This window comes from Zea mays, chromosome 9 (assembly GCF_902167145.1).
Source record: "Zea mays cultivar B73 chromosome 9, Zm-B73-REFERENCE-NAM-5.0, whole genome shotgun sequence".
Taxonomy (NCBI): domain Eukaryota; kingdom Viridiplantae; phylum Streptophyta; class Magnoliopsida; order Poales; family Poaceae; genus Zea; species Zea mays.
Genome location: NC_050104.1, coordinates 93,426,368 through 93,442,733, shown reverse-complemented (window position 1 = coordinate 93,442,733; position 16,366 = coordinate 93,426,368). Strand labels below are relative to the sequence as shown.

General features: G+C 54.6%; 1 protein-coding gene across 1 annotated transcript; it reads right to left on the bottom strand.

The window, feature by feature from the left end:
• Positions 1–6,833: 6,833 nt before the first annotated feature.
• Positions 6,834–7,512, bottom strand: LOC103638672 (uncharacterized). The gene has a single exon (NM_001330516.1). The coding sequence runs from the start codon at positions 7,453–7,455 to the stop codon at positions 6,976–6,978; it is 480 nt and encodes a 159-aa protein (NP_001317445.1). The 5' UTR covers positions 7,456–7,512; the 3' UTR covers positions 6,834–6,975.
• Positions 7,513–16,366: the final 8,854 nt, after the last annotated feature.

Here is a 16,366-nt window from a genome sequence, read left to right as displayed (position 1 = left end):
TGGGAGGAGAGCTCATCGTAGTGGTTGTCGAGGGTGTGGAGGTATCCGGCCATGTAGACGATAGTGGGATCATCTTCTATGGGATCTCCTCCTGACAGAGCCTGGAGTCTTTTCTTCCAGGTGGGGGTGTTTTTGTTGCTGGGTGGGAAATATCGGAGGGGGGTCTCAAAGATCTCTCGGCTATAGTTCTAGCACAGTTGTTTGAGGGCTTTTCGAGCAATGCTCTGGCATGTGTCTGGGAAGCGGTGCCCAATGAAAGTAATTTGAAAGGGAGGGTGGTTTGGGTAGTTCCGGCTTTCTCCCAAGTAGACCGCCATAGAGCACTTTTCCATTCCATTTTCACGGTACTCTTTCCAGACATATTCGGGCTTCTTGCGGATCCCCAAGCACAGCGCGCGGCTTCGAAGAAGGTGAGGAAAGCCTTCCTCCTCTGAGCAATAGGAAGTCCTAATCACCCAGGGGTTTTCCATCTGGTAGACGAAAAGAAAGGTCTATTAATATCGGGGAAAAGGGGAAAGAGTGTTTCTTGGAGGTAAGAGGTGTTTTCTTGTTAAGGCAACTTTTAAGGTCAGGGTTGTGGTCTACGGCCAGTCCTATAGGCTTTGATACCACCTGAAGCGTCCCGATCCTTTGGGACTCAAATGTGATACAATTACTAGTCCCAGGAGGCTAGTAACCACATTCATTACTTCAATTAGTTACAGAGTCTGAATAATGTTATTACAATACCAGGGATACAAGCTCGAAAGTGAGCCGAGAAAACATAAAGCACAGTGGAAAATAAAATAGCCCAGGCCACAGGCAGAACTGGGTGAAGACACAGCCCCATCAATCAAGCATAGCAGAAAAGAAGTCTTCAGCTGCTGAAAAACATAAATAAATCTGGGTGAATACACTAGGTATTCCGCAAGCCCACCCCGCTCCCGTAAAGAGAAAGTGACCTATATTGTACATGCTTTATTTGGTGGATTTGAAGTCACTCATACTTTTTCAGAGAAAGGCAGTACTCAATGATTAGGGTTTTCCCAAGACAATAGAAGTAACACTTGCTTGACCACCACTGAGCTTCCTGCTCCCGTGGTACTACTTTCTTTCCAGAACATACACACACATTTCCCTATTTCCAGTTGTAGTAGAAACACTAATTGTCATACCATACCAGACTCGTCCATACCAGTGGACACGGACTATTCGAATAGGTTTAGACTCTGCGTAGAGGGGTACACTTTACCCACTAGTCCGGCTCTGCGATCTCATGGCCAATGAGACCCGAATCCGAAACTCTTTCCTTCCTTTTACGTCCGAACCTTAACGGTTATACCGGAAGGAGTCAGGCCACCGCCATGTCCAAACCGGACAAAACATTCCCCCTCCTTATCCTCCTGGTGCTACCCCAGCCTTCATAACCCTGGGGTTGGACCGTACGAGTTCAGATTGAGTGGCTGCCCACACAGCCTCGAGTGGTTGTACTTTTCGAGAGTACAGGTAATAAAAGATGACAAACCAGTCCTTATATGAGAGGACGATCCTTCTGCTCACGCCTAAACCAGCTGAGCCAACACCTTAGGCCCTCCCCTAAACCAGGGAGTCCCTGATCATCCTACTTCACCAGGTGATGAGGGTGAGTACCCTTCATCGCACTCTTTTGGAAAACATTTCACTTATACCCCTTTTTACTTGTCCCATTTCTTTTAATCGAAGTAATAGTAAATGCGGCTCTCTCATGCTTACCATGCAATTCGATTCCCATCCCGTAATCCAGGCTTAGGCAGTGGTAGAGAGATATAGGTAAATAATGCATCAAGGGAAAGATGGACTTGCCTTCGTCGAAGCTTTCCTGGCACAAAAGGTTAATCTCGGAGGGGTCAGGTTCCTGCCCTTCTTCCGGAGCTAAGAGTTCCGGAGGATCGGATCCCTCTTCCGCTATTTAAACATAGACAATAACAATACATCAAACATAGTGACCTTTGTGGGGTGTGCAAATTGTTATACTTTATTATTTTTGTGCCCTAATAATTTATTTAGACAATTTTTGGTGCATAAAATATTAGTATCTAAATATATATGTGAAAATGAGAGAGGAAAATAGGAAAAAGAAAAAGAAAAGGGATTCTCCATCCAACCGGGCCGGGGGGGATTTTGGCCCACAAGGCGTGCGGGCGCAGGCGCGCTTTGCGGCCCAGCCGGCCCAGCTACGAGGGAACGGCGACGGGGACGGTGCCGTAGCGCGGGCCCACCAGCCAGGGAGAGAGGGCGGGCTGACGACGCTACTGGTAACGGAGGGGAAAGGGGCTCGACCGGGCCGGTCGGCGGCGAGCTCCGCGGCGGTTCTCCACCGTCGGTCCGGTCCTCTGGCGGGGAAGGGGTGGCGAAGCACGGGCGGTTGGAGTGGGTCACGATGGTGGGGCAAATTTGGCCTGCGGGGGCCTATGGCGGCCGGTCAACGGTGCAGTGGCGGGTGCCCGCGGCGGCGAAGCCGCCGGTGAGGTTTCCGGCCACGACGGGGGAGGCAAAGTGGTGTCTAGTGATCGCGAGCGTGTGGCGGAGCTTCGGCCATAGTTTAATTGAACAGAGAGACGCTAGAGAGGGGGAAGGGAGCTCACCGGAGCAAGGCAGGGGGCACGACGGCGCTCGCTTGAACGGCTCGGGGAGGAGGGCAGTGAGGATGGCTGGTGTTGTGTGGCGAAGACGGTGCTCGAGCGGGCCCTTTTATAGGCGCTCGGGGGAGGGAGGGGGATGGGGGAGACGGCGAGCACCGGCGAGCTCGCCATGGGTACGGGAATGGCGCTAACGCCGATTGGGACGACTCGGGCAGGCTGAGGGGGTGAGAAGTTGGCTCAAGCACAGTGGCGGGGTTGTCGTGGAGGCTGGCGGGCATTAATGGCGAGGCGAGGGGCGCTCGGCGGCGATCGCGCCGGTGAGGGATGGGCGAGGGAGAAGGAGCTGACGGGTGGGGTCGGGCTGCCAGTGAGAGAGGTCCACGAGAGAGAGAGAGAGGTGAGGCGCTGACGGGCGGGGGCCCGGTGGTCAGTGGCGGGAGTGGCGCGCGGTTTGGGCCGCCTGGGCCGGAAGAGACGGGGGAGAAGCGGGCGCGCGCGAGCTGGGCTGGGATTCGGCCCAGCCGAGGGAGGGGAGAGGGTTTTTCCTTTTCCTTTTCTTATTCTATTTCTTTTCCTTTTTCTTTTCCACTTTTGTGTCTTTTTGTTTCTTTTTCTCTTATCAAAATTTCTCTAAATGAACTTGGTGATAAATATGGTCTATGTGAGGTGCTTCAAATCATTTTAAGTGCATGCAAATGATTGGGTGACCTAGGGGTAGGGTTAAGGAAGAAGAATAAAATGAAGGAGGGGGGGGGGAATTAGGGGGGGTTTAGGGTTTCAAACCTGGGTTGGGATTTTGGGATGTTACATAAGTCTAACTCATAACCATCGGATAAAAATGATTATGAACTTTTTGCTCTAAATCCCCCATGAAAAATAGAGCTAGGAGACGACGTGGCGTACCAAGCAAATGCAGTCCCAATTAGCAACATGAAAATAAATGGACGTGGAACACCTATGTATCTGTCAATTCTCCTAATTGTGCTAGGAATTGACCTATGTGCTCATGCGTGCTTTTACCCTGGTCACCCGAAAATTTTGAAAATTTAGGTATTCTTGTTCCTTGGGGATATGGGTGATAATCGAATCGGCTGGCATAAGGTTTCCAATATGACTGCCCCCAGGGGTCATGCTAACTCCGAGCTTATCTAGAAACACCCTAGCTATCTCTGTACTTCCTATGTCAATGGTGGCCAGTGGAATTCCACCGGCCCTTTGGTCCATCAATGGTGTGGGAGTTTGGGTATTATGTTGCCTTCTTGCCCAAGGTTTTGGGTTCTGTGGGGAATTAATGCTTGCCCTAGGTGGCTCATATGGCTGTCATCCTTTTATGGCCTCTGATGGCGCGAAAAGTGCTCGCCCGCACACATCTATGGGACGATGCTATGATGTTGAGGAGCCATAGGGAGTAATGGTAAGCTTGACTGAGACAGATGTAGAGATGGGTGATGAAAACTAACATTACGTCCTGCATATTCTGCGCCAGACTGTCTGACCGTGTAGGTGGATGGTTCGTATGTGTCTGTTAGGGTTTGTGGAATATTGTGGACCTAACGTGGATTTCGGTGGTCTGGTTCAGAAAATGGGGTCGGCTGTCGCTGGTCCGGATGGTCCGTGCTCATGCGCGAACGGTCCGATCGTGCGCAGATCGGTGGATTTACCCTCAATCTACGTAGAAGGTTGTGGTTGTTCAGGAGATGTGTTCATCACCATCCCATAAAGTGGTTGGGATTGGTCGTGCCAATTTGCAGCCGATGAATTATGTGCATTTTCTTTAGTTTCAACCTCGTGCGAAGGAAAATTAGCAACAACGGATCAAATGCACATGCTAGCCTCTTGTAACCGTCTTGCATAAACCCTATTATTTATTGCATCTATTCTTGTTCATCTATGTAAGATCTAAGAACTTGGATTTCGTTTGTTTCGTTTAGCTTGGGGGTAGCTGTAGCAGGTTAGAACGAAGCCAGATCAGTCACCCATTGTCGGACGACCATGTTATTCCTATCCATGTTAAAGTTGGCCAAGAATTTGTCCTGGGCCTCTTTGATCAGTTGTTTTTTGTGTTCCTCGAATTCCTGTCGATCTTCAGTCGACAGAGTCTCCATAGTCGTCTCGATGATGTTGCTGAGAGAGACATTAGAGTGATCCTTTGAACTAGTCATTGAGGGCTAATATGATGGGTCTTCACACCTTACCGCCAGCGGAGTCGCCAAAGTGTGTTGGCGTCGATCTAGACGCCAATCACTGGGAGTTGTTCTGCTTGGTGGGCTCTCTACGGCGGCACAGCCGGTCTGCGACCTATCAATAGGAGTGGGGTTCCCTAGGCTGAGCCGGACAATTCGCGTGTGTAGGGATAGCAACGGGTACATACCCATCGGGTAGTACCATTCCATACCCGTACCCATCAAAAAAATTATACCCGTCGGGTTACCCATATATACTCGCGGGTATAAAATCTTACTCGTACCCGTACCTGCGCGAGTATTTTTACCCGTCGGGTAAATCGTACCCGCTAGGAAAGTCTTAAATTCCAATATACCAATCACTCAAAATATTAAATAAACATATAAAAACTACTTCAACTTCAACTTCACATATAACAAATCATATTATTACATAACTTTGTATCTAGATAAATGATAGCTAGAGAAGGGTTTTATTTTAGCTAAGATGGACTCTATTAGATGGTTATAGTTGTATTGATGCGGGTATATTTTACCCATGGGTAGACGGGTATGGGTAGTTCCAACCTGTACCCGTACCCATCTACCCAACGGGTAGAGGTTTTTACCCATTAACATACCCGCGGGTAGATAAATTATCCCGTACCCACCTTCATATCGGGTAAAACCCGTCGGGTATTCGGGTTTCGGGTACCCATTGCCATCTCTACGCGTGTGCGCAGAGCTAGCAGCGTTCACCAATGCCACCTGGATCTCGCCCCCGAGAGGGACTCCGTCTAGAAGAAGAGATCCTAAGGTTTATCTTAGAATCAGCAAGACACTCAAGACTCCTCTAGACGATGTAGAGTCGCATAGATGTGAAGATTAAGATGAAAAATGCTATGTTACTGGTTGTTCCTAGAGCAAGAAAATAAATGAATTGATAAACAGATTAATTGGTTCAATTGATAGCGTTTTAATCGATCGTACTTATTCAAATAATCGACTGTACTCCTTCAAATATATAGAGGGAAAGTATACAATGAGTGTTCTTCAATAGCTCCCGCTATTTAAGAGGGATAAACACGCACAGAGAAAAAAATTTGAACCACCTTGTCCACGTGTCGTGATATCATAGAGTTCCATTGTGGATTTCTTAGGTTTCTACACGTAATGCGTCACAGTTTTCTCGAAACTTTTTCAAATTTTTATCACAGCCTCTACATATGATATCATGATATGTGGACAAGTTTCATGATTTTCTGATTTTGTTTGTGTTTTATACAATTTTTAAACATGTGGATGACAAGTTCACGGCCATGTTTAGTGGGCATGTTACCCGAAGTTTCCGGTCCGCTCCTGAAATCGGTCGTAACTTGTGCTAAATAACATGTATATCATTTTTGCATGCATGATTATCTAAGTTTCGAGTGACTTGCAGTTCAAATCTAAATTTTCCGAAGAAATTCAAATAAACGAACTAAATCTACTAGCTATTGAAAACATTGTTATAATTGTCCCAAAATGGTACATATAGGTCTACATAGTGTAGGAACATACCACAAAAAGTTTGGTTGTCAAAATAAAGAAAATAAAAATATGCTTTGTCGAGTGACCACTGAAGACACTGGATAAAGACGTTCTTTGCCGAGTGCCAGATATTTAACACTCGACGAAGAATATGCTTTACCGAGTGCCGACCTTCGGCCCTCGGCAAAGGCTGACGGTCGTCAGCGATAGACGGCCGCTAACGGCCCTTTGCCGAGCGCCATCTTCGCCGAGTGTTTGCCACTCGACAAAGCCATATTTGCCGAGTATTTCTCTGTACCGAGTGTCCCGCACTCGGTAAACAAGCTCTTTACTGAGCGCAGGGCTTTACCGAGTGTGGCTCTCGGTAAAGTCTTCTTTACCGAGTACCCAATAAAAAGCACTCGGCAAATCGTCTGGCACTCGACAAAGGTCCGGATTCTGGTAATGCTTATCTAATACTATCACATACTTTCCACGCGCACAGACCGACTATACGCATGCATACAGTGCTACAAATAATGCTCAACATCCGCAACCATTTACCAATCAAACATCGCAACAAGTCCTTCACATCATATAGTATTCCCCCAATTACGATCCTACAAACACAAACTGCACATCCGAACCAGCCGATTCAAAAAAAGAGGTTAAGCTATCAACGTTGCAATCTGCACAAGTCCCCATCACATCAGATCACTTCCCGACGGCCGCCAGTGGCGCGCCGACGCCCTTCCCGCGGAGCTTGACCTCGAGAGCGCGCTCCATCTTGGCAAGCACGGCCTGGGCCGGCGCCGCCTTGCCGCTCTCGTACTCCTGCAGTCCTGCACCACCTGCGCGCGCTCGTTGATGCGCTTCGCCAGCTCTGCCTGGCTCCATCCCTTGGCCACGCGCGCCTTCTGAATGGCCGCGCGCACCTCCACAGCCACCCGCTCCACCGCCGTGGGCTCCGTCGTCTCGTCCAGCTTACGCGCGGGCGCCACCGTCGTGGAGTGCTTGTTCATGCCCGCCGCTGACTTGCGCACCGTCTCCACGGCCGCGCCCGACCGCAGCGCCTGGTTCACCGCCTTCGACGACTTGAGGTCCGCCGCCTTCGGCTTCGTACGGCGCAGAACCACCGGCTCCCAGTCCTGGGTGATGTTGCCGCTCAGCCTACCAGTTGGCATCTCTGTACTCTTATTTCCTTGTATTTCCTTGTGCTTATAATCTCGAGCACGCTGTTGATAGGACTTGGGACGGGACGGAGCCGTTGAAGCATTATATATAGAGGTAGAGACATAGAGGGTGGCAATGGCCGAATGGCGGTCGAGAATGTTCCTGGAGAACCTCGTGTGTTCCGGAAGGTTCACGGAGGTGTTTGGGTTGCATCCGAACCGTTTTTTTAGCAGGATAGGCGATAGCGAACCATGCGGCTCCCGATTGATTCAAAAACTTGTCCGCTACGGAAAACGGCAAGTCTTTTCTGGTAAAAGAATTGGCGCCCACGGAATTGACGAGCCCGTATATCTTTTTGGGCCGTAGCCCAGAGTACTTGTAAGGAAGACCGCCGCTTCCAACGAAGAAAGACCACCGCATGCAGAAATTCGTGATTTTGCCTTTCTCAATTCTAGTTGTCTATTATTATGCCATCTCATGTCTATAACTGGTGGAACCATCTATGTCTATGATTTGTAGGCCCGATGGTATACTGATAAAGTCTAAAAATGATAATGGCAAAATTGCCAATAATGATCTGATTGTTTGTGAATAACCTTGTTATTTCCCATGTGAGTGCTAAGAATCACATAGCTTAATTTTCAAGAATTCAATTAGTTTTATTTAAGCAAGTTTATACACAAAAACTATCATTTATAGTATCATAAGTATCGTTAGATTAATATATAGTAATTATATTTGAAAGCATATGTTAATACTACTCGTTTGTCTAAAAAATTACAATCCTAAAATAGTGTTAAGTCCATCGATTTAATGTTAGACCAAATTTACCTAGAATTATACTGAAATTTAGATAGAGGTAATATTTTATACAGTATAAACTTAGACTTTTACAGAGAGCAAGCACATTCAAGATATCAAAAACTATTGAAGGATACACAGATATAAAAAACATACTAGTTAGGTGCCCGTGCAGTTCAAATATATACAAAATATTTGTCGGCGTTTCGACCCCGGGGTCCCTGGACCGACGAGTAAAATTGTCGCTGCGTGTCTCAGCCTAGATGGGTTGGCGCGAGATGGAACACAAGGGGGGAAAACCGCGGCTCGTGTTATCCTGTGCCAAGGGGATGCGCTTGCAGTAGGGGTTACAAGCGTTCGCGAGGGAGAGAGAGCGAGCCTGTTCATCAGCCCGTCCTCCCGCACGACCCTCCGCATGGAGGCCCTGGACCTTCCTTTTATAGATGCAAGGAGAGGGTCCAGGTGTACAATGGGGGTGTAGCTATGCGCTAACGTGTCCGACAAAGAGGTGTCAGAGCCCTGTGTACATGGTGGCTGTCGGGGAGGTGCTAGAGCCCTGTGTACGCGGTGTCGTGGCCGTCGGATGAACGCTTGAGCCCTGTAGAAGCACAGCTGTCGGGGCTGCTGGGACCTTGCTGACGTCTCCTTGCTTCCGTAGGGGGCTGAGAACCGCCGTCGTCATGGGCGCGCGCGGGGTGCCATCATTACTCGTTTACCGGGGCGAGCCAGATGGGACGCCGGTCTTGTTCCCCGTAGCCTGAGCTAGCTAGGGGTAGGGTAATGATGTATCCCCTATGGCGCAGTCGGTCCGAGCCCAAGGTCGGGCGAGGCGGAGACTCCTCCTGAGGCCAAGGCCGGGGTCGGGCGAGGACGCGATTCCTTCTGAGGTCGAGGTTGAGGCCGAGCCCTGGGGTCGGGCGAGGCAGAGACCATCTTCCGAGGCCGAGGTTGAGGCCGAGCCCTGGGGTCGGGCGAGGCGGAGACCACCTTCCGAGGCCGAGGCGGGGGCCGAGCCCTGGGGTCGGGCGAGGCGGAGACCTCCTCCTGAGGCCGAGGCCCAAGGTCGGGCGAGGCGGAGCTTTCTGTTGCGCCTGAGACTAAACTTAGCCGTTGTCAGCCTCACCCTGGCGGGTGGCACAGCAGTCGAAGCGGGGCAGGCGGCGCTGTTTTCCTGTCAGGTCGGTCAGTGGAAGGGCGAAGTGATTGCGGTCACTTCAGCCCTGCCGACTGAGGAACGTGTGTCAGGATAAGGTGTCAGGCGATCCTCGCATTGAATGCACCTGTGATACGGTCGGTTGGTGAGGCGATTTGGCCAAGGTTGCTTCACTATGAAGCCTGCCCGAGCTGGGCTTCGGGCGAGTCGAGGGTGCGCCCGTTGCTTGAGGAGGCCCTCGGGCAAGGCGTGGATTCGTCTGGGACTACTGTTCCTGCTCGAGGCTGGGCTCGGGCGAGGCGAGATCGCGTCCCTTGAGTGGACGAAGCCTTGACCTGAATCGTGCCCATCAGTCTCTTGCAGCTTGTGCTGATGGTGGTTACCAGCCATGTTTAGGAGTGTTGGGGGTACCCCTAACTATGGTACCCGACAGTAGCCCCCGAGCATCAAAGGGAGTGTTGGTACTCGCTTGGAGGCTTTGTCGCACTTTTCTGCAAGGGGACCGGTCTTTCTCGGTTACACTTTGTTCTGGTGGGTGCGCGCGAGCCCACCCGCCGGGTGTAGCCCCCGAGGCCTCGGAGGAGTGGTTTGACTCCTCTGAGGTCTTAATGCCTTTCGTGATGCCTCGGCCGGTCTGGTTGTTCCCTCATGCGATCTGATTGTAGCCCGGGTGCATGGTCAGGTTCCGAGTTTTCAGGCTGGTTTGTTGACGCTGTCAACGGTTTGCCCGTAGCCGGGTTTGCGAGAGCAGCCCCCGAGCCTCTGCACGGAGCGAGAGGACGATCAAGGACTGTCTCGACTTTTATCATACGCCCCTTCGTCGCCTTTTCGCAAGGAGGAAGGGGACGAAAGCGCCATGTTGCCCTCGAAGGGCGCCGAACATAGTGTCTCCAGTGAGTTGCTAACGGGTGATCCGAGTGGACGCCCATGCCCCGTTCGATAAGGGTCGGCTAGTGGCCCAGAGGCACGCTCCAAAAGTACCTACAGGTGATTTGCCGGACCCAGACCCGTTTGATAGGGTCCGAGGGCTCGATGCCTCCCTCTGGTGGGATTCCATTACAAAATCGCTCCTGCTGGTCTCAGAAATGTCCTAGGGTACCTCGGGAGCATAGCCCGAGCCTCGGCCATGTAACGGACGTACCCAGAGTCATCCCTCGCTCTGCGTGCTCTGGGGCGGCTGTCGAACCCTTCCGAGGGGCCAGCCTTCGAACCCCTGATCAGTAGTGAGCGCGGAGCCCGAGCGCTCTGAGGCGGCTGTCGAACCCTTTCGAGGGGCCAGCCTTCGAACCCCTGATCAGTAATGAGCTCGAGGCCCGTGTGCTCTAGGGCGGCCGTCAAACCCTTCCGAGGGGCCAGCCTTCGAACCCCTGATCAGTAGGAGGGCTCGGGGCCCGCTTCCTTCGCATAGAAGGATCCCTTTCGAAATATCCCCTTTCCCGGTCCCTGTAGCAAGAGAGAGAAAGGGGAAGAGGAAAAGGATATGAATTTAAACGGTGTGGCACACCTTTTTTGACGCGCTCATCATGGCGGAGGTGAAACGTCGCCCGCTTCGCCTGCCAAAGGTGTCGCTTGCCCTACCGCGGAGTTAATGCGACAGGACGGGTGGTTCGCGCGGCGGCCGTTGCGCGTGCGCGAGTCGTTCGAGGAACGGGCGCTTCGCCTTCGAGTTTGAATTTCGCGGCGGGTTCGGGTGAAGCGTTTGAACGGATCTCGCCCGGGCCTTTATATACCCGGAAGAGGGGCCGGCTGTGGTTCTTTACTCTGCTGCTCGCCTTCTGCTTTGGTTTCCGCAACCTAAGAGAATAGCCAGAGAAAAGAAAACCGCGCACCTTGTCCCCTCCGCCTCCACCCCCTTCGTTCGGTGATGGCCGACAGGGTGACCGTCGTTTCGCCGCGCGATCCGTGGCCTCTCTCCACCGTCACGGTGGATGATCTGGAGGCCCTCGTCGCTGATGGTTTGCTCTGTCCCCTCTCCGGTGACCCGCGGCCGGAGTGGATGGTCCCTGCGAGTGAGGTCGTCCCAACTCCGCCGCCGGGGTATGTGGTTAGTTTCGTCTCCTTCCACGAGCGGGGGTTCGGAGTGCCAGCGAGCCGTTTCATGCGGGCGCTCCTGCACTACTACGGGGTGGAGCTGCACAACTTCAACCCCAACTCCATTGCGCAAGCGGCCATCTTCGCGGCGGTTTGCGAGGGTTTTTTGGGGATTGACCCCCACTGGGATCTGTGAACCCATCTCTTCTCCGCAGAGCTTTTTGCCTTGACGACGGGGGAAAAGAAGGTCCGCATGGCGGTGCGGGCCGGTGGCTGCACCCTCCAGTTGAGGTAGGGGCATGCGCAACAGTACATCCCTGCCATCCTTGTGTCTTCGAACAAGGGGTGGCAGCGCCGGTGGTTTTACCTCCGGAATGACGACGGAAGGCTCCTGTCGTTTTCTCAACGAGTGGTGACTGCCGCCGGCAGCAACTGGCGCTGGGGGGCCACGCGTGAGAAACAGGAGAAACTCCAGCCCCTTCTGGAGGCCTTGCAGAAGTTACGAGATGGGGGGCTTACCGCCGTGGGGGTGGTTGCTGCCATCCATCGCCGGAGGGTGCTTCCCTTGGCAGAGCGGCGGTTGCCGCTTTCGGAGATGAAGCCGGGGGTTGACTTGGAGGGTTCACAGACGTCCTCGGCCTCCCTCTCCACCGACGACCTCCGCAGGCGGGTAGCGGGTACGGTAGGGAGGCTGGATGCCGGCGCCCTTACCCAGCCCGTGATGCGTCCCGAGCGTGGGTACGTGTCCCTGGTGAGTGTCCGCTCCTTCTCCTATCTTGTGCCGGGTTGCCTTTGATTCTTACCATCGGGATTTCCGTTCATCTCCAGGAGTTGGGGTTTTACAAGCCCTCCCTGCCACTGGTCCCGGAGGACACGGTGGACCGAGCCGCACGGAGGGTCGCCGCGGAGAAGAAGAAGGAGAAGAAGGACGCGGAAAAGGCTCGGGCCCGCGAGCGGATGTGGGCTCGGGATGCCTTGGAGAGGCGTCATCGGAGGAAGGAGAGGGACGGGCTCCCGAGGGAGCCATCGCCGGAGACGCCTGACGACGACGATGATGATGATGATGACGAGGACGACGACATGGTGGCCCGTCTTGGCCTTAGCCCGGATCTGAGGCTGGGCCAGGGGTCATCGAGCCAGCCTTCAAGTGGGCTGGCACCGTCGGTATCTGGGGCCGGGACATCAAGGTCCCAGTCCGAGGAGCGGGGACAGGCCGAGGGGGGTACTCGACCCCTTGGCCGAGGTAGTTGAGGTGACTCCGGGGAGTCAGGCTGATCCGCCTGTCCCCCAAGAGTAGTCGCCAGTGCCGGCTGCACAGGAGGTTGATCCTCGGGCCGTCGTGACGGCACCTGGGCAGGCCGTCCCTCCGGTGCCCCGAGCGCCCGAGGCGGGGACGGCGCCAGAGCCGGCAGCGGGGCGAACCTTGGCAGCGCCTGCGGGGACCGAGGCCCGAGGGCCCTCCCCGCTGGCACGATTGGCCTTGGTCTGGAGTGGGTAAGTATCTGAGGATACCTCTGTTTTGGCTCCTTCTCCGTGTGTCCTGATCCTGCTTTACCCTTTCCTTTCAGCAAATGGAGGCAAGGTTCGGCCGGTCTGGCCCCCCGGAAGGCCCTTAAGACGGTGCCGGCTTCTGCAGCCAGTGCCGCAGCGCGCCACGCCGGTTGGTTGGCCTCCGCACAAGATGCCCTCGAGCGGGGGGTCCAGGCGGCACGAGTTGCCCTGGGGCAAGCCTCCCAGGTTGACCCTTCCATCGGGGCGGCCATCATGCCGGGGGAGGCTGCTGGCGTGGCCATGGCCCCGAGCCCACCTGTCGTGTTGCCGGCGCCGACACCAGCTTCTGCCGAGGCCATCGTTGTTTTGCCCGTGGAGCCACCCGTCGCTGCTGATGCTGGGATGGCTGAGGTGCCGCTGCTCGAGGTCGTCTCCGACCTTCCCAGTCTCGGCCATAAGGAGAGGGTGACCGCCGTTGCCGAGGTCGGTGATCGGGAGCCCGCCTCCTTAGCCGAGGAGAGGCCCAGTACGCCGTCAGCGATGGTACCCGATGTGTCGACTGCAGGAGGTCCTGACGCCTTAGAGAAGGGGCGCGCAGAACCGCGGCCCGTCTTGGGGAGCAGCGACCTTATCCCCGTGCGGCGTGACCCCAATGAGTGGTGTGGGCAGGCGCTCCGGTTCTGGACCCGTGGCGCCTTGAAGCCCCTTTTCGTCCTTAACGATGAGCGGGAGGAGCAGTCTCGGGATGAGCTCCGTGAGTATGCCGAGGCGGCGATGGGGTCGCTTCGGTCGGCCATGGAGATCCTTTCCAGGGACGTTCCCAGGGTCCTCCAGGTAAGGATTTTAGGCATACCTTTCGCGTGACTAGGGCATTCTTTGTAGCACCCTGCTTCCCTTCCTTAGGAGCTGACGGATGTGAACACCGCCAAGTCGCTGTTCATCCGCCGTGAGACTGACGTATGGGGTTCGCTGTGGTTCCTGAGGGCCGCGTTTGCCGAGGCTAATGAACGCCTCGCCCAACGGAGCACCGAGGTGGCGGACCTTCGGCTGCTCTGTGATGAGCTGGAGGTGGAGGCAGCGGCGGCGCGGGCAGAGGCGGCGTCGGCACGGACTGAGGCGCAGCAGCGGCAGCTAGAGCTTGGCCATGTTATTGGCGAGCGGGACCAATCTCGGAGCCAGGCTGCCGAGGCTGTAGGCCGGGCTGAGGCCCTTGGAGGTCAGCTAGCCGAGGCGTCTGCTCGGGCCAGAGCCCTTGCAGAGGACCTGGCCATGGCCGTCGGGTCTGCTCAGTCCGCCCAAGCCGCAGCCTTGGAGTAGCGTGCCCGGGCCGAAGGTATGTTTCGGCCGCTTTGCGATTTTGATTCAGCTTCATTCGTCAACTCGTGTCTGAAGAATTCTGTTTGGCTGTCTGCAGAGTTCGAGATAGCTCTCAATGAGTCCGTCAAGGCACTTGCCCAGGCGGCTGTGCAGAAGGAGGCCGACCGCTGGCCATGTCCGAAGCTATCTCGGCCTTCTGCCAGGTTATTGGCCTCGATGACGTCCCCTCGGGTAGCTCCCCCTAGAGTCGCCTGCAGGTCTTGGGCGGCCATGTGCGCAGCAGACTCCGCGAGGCGCTGCATCACGGCGTTAGGCGGGCCTTCGCCGTGCTCGCTTCCCACTACGACATGGATCTGGAGCGGGTCAGCGAGGGGTACTGTCTACCCGACGAAGACGGGGCTGCCTTAGCCGAGGTTCAGAGGCTTGACACGGCCGTCGCGGGCCCAAGCGCGGTGCTGGCGTCCTCCTTCGAGGTGGAGATCCTTCCGCTCGCGCCGCCGTCCGGGGCCGGGCCAGATCTCACCGAGGGTGGAGACGGCGCCGAGGGTGGAGACGAAGCCGAGGGTGCCGCTCCTCCCCCAGGCGATGCCTGATTCTGCCAGAGCAGTCTGTTTGGAGCATGCATGTGTTTTTTGCGGCCGTCGAGGCCTAAACACTTTGTTGTCATGTTATAAAGCTGCGTTTCTTTTCCTCTCGTTTCGAGTATCCGGACTTGTTCGTCAGTAGCAGAATCGCTTATTCGAGTAAGAGTTACTTTTCGCGGAAGGTGACAAGTGAGGTATCCGTATCCCAGAGGCGTAGGAGTCCCTTGGCTCGGTCGGCCTTGCCGCTTACGTGCGCTCTTACTCGTTTTGCAGGATTCTGTTATCGATATAGTCGGAAAGCACGAAAGTCGTTTTGGTAGAAAACTTTTTCGAGGAAAATTTTGACGCAGAGGGGGTTCCCCCCTTCTAGCCCCCGAGGGAGGGCCGGGCTTTGCCGAGGCAAGGCTGACCCTTCCTTGACGGTTAGACTTTATTTTTGTATGTATAGAAAATGAGGTATATGAACGACTTGAAAACATCTTAAGGGTAAAAGCGACATAGCTGTCGGATGTTCCAAGCGTTGCTGTAGACCTCGCCCTGATTGTTGGCCAGCTTGTATGTTCCAGGCTTCAAAATCTTGGCGATGATGAACGGCCCTTCCCAGGGAGGAGTAAGCCTGTGGCGCCCTAGGGCGTCTTGCCACAGCCGAAGTACCAAGTCTCCCTCCTGGAAGTCTTGGGGCCGAACCCCTCGGGCGTGATAGCATCGCAGAGACTGCTGATACCGCGCCGAGTGTAGTAAGGCCATGTTCCGAGCCTCTTCCAGCTGGTCCAGTGAGTCTTCTTGGCTGGTCTGGTTGCTTTGGTCGTCGTACGCTTTGTCCTCGGGGAACCGTATTCTAAGTCTATGGGCAAGATAGCCTCGGCCCCATAGACTAGAAAGAACGGCGAGAAGCCCGTGGCTCGGCTTGGCGTCGTCCTCAGACTCCAGACCACCGAGGGTAGTTCCTTCATCCATCGCTTGCCGAACTTGTTGAGGTCGTTGTAGATCCTCGGTTTAAGTCCCTGCAGAAGCATACCGTTGGCACGCTCTACCTGCCCATTCGTCATGGGGTGAGCTACGGCGGCCCAGTCCACACGGATGTGGTGGTCCTCGCAGAAGTCCAGGAACTTCTTCCCAGTGAACTGGGTGCCATTGTCGGTGATGATGGAGTTCGGGACCCCAAAGCGATGGATGATGTTGGTGAAGAACGCCACCGCCTGCTCGAACCTGATGCTGGTTAGGGGTCGGACCTCGATCCACTTGGAGAATTTGTCAATGGCGACCAGCAGGTGCGTGAAGCCCTCGGGTGCCTTCTGCAAGGGGCCGACGAGGTCCAGACCCCACAGAGCAAACGACGGTATCGTCTGCAGGGCCTGAGCGGGCAGGTGCGTCTGTCTTGCGTAGAATTGACACCCTTGGCAGGAGCGTACAATCATAGTGGCGTCGGCCAGTAGAAGCCTTGTCGGAAGGCGTTCCCAACGAGGGCTCGAGGTGCTGCATGGTGACCGCAAGCCCCCGAGTGTATCTCTTGCAATAGCTCCTGTCCTTCGGCGACGGATATGC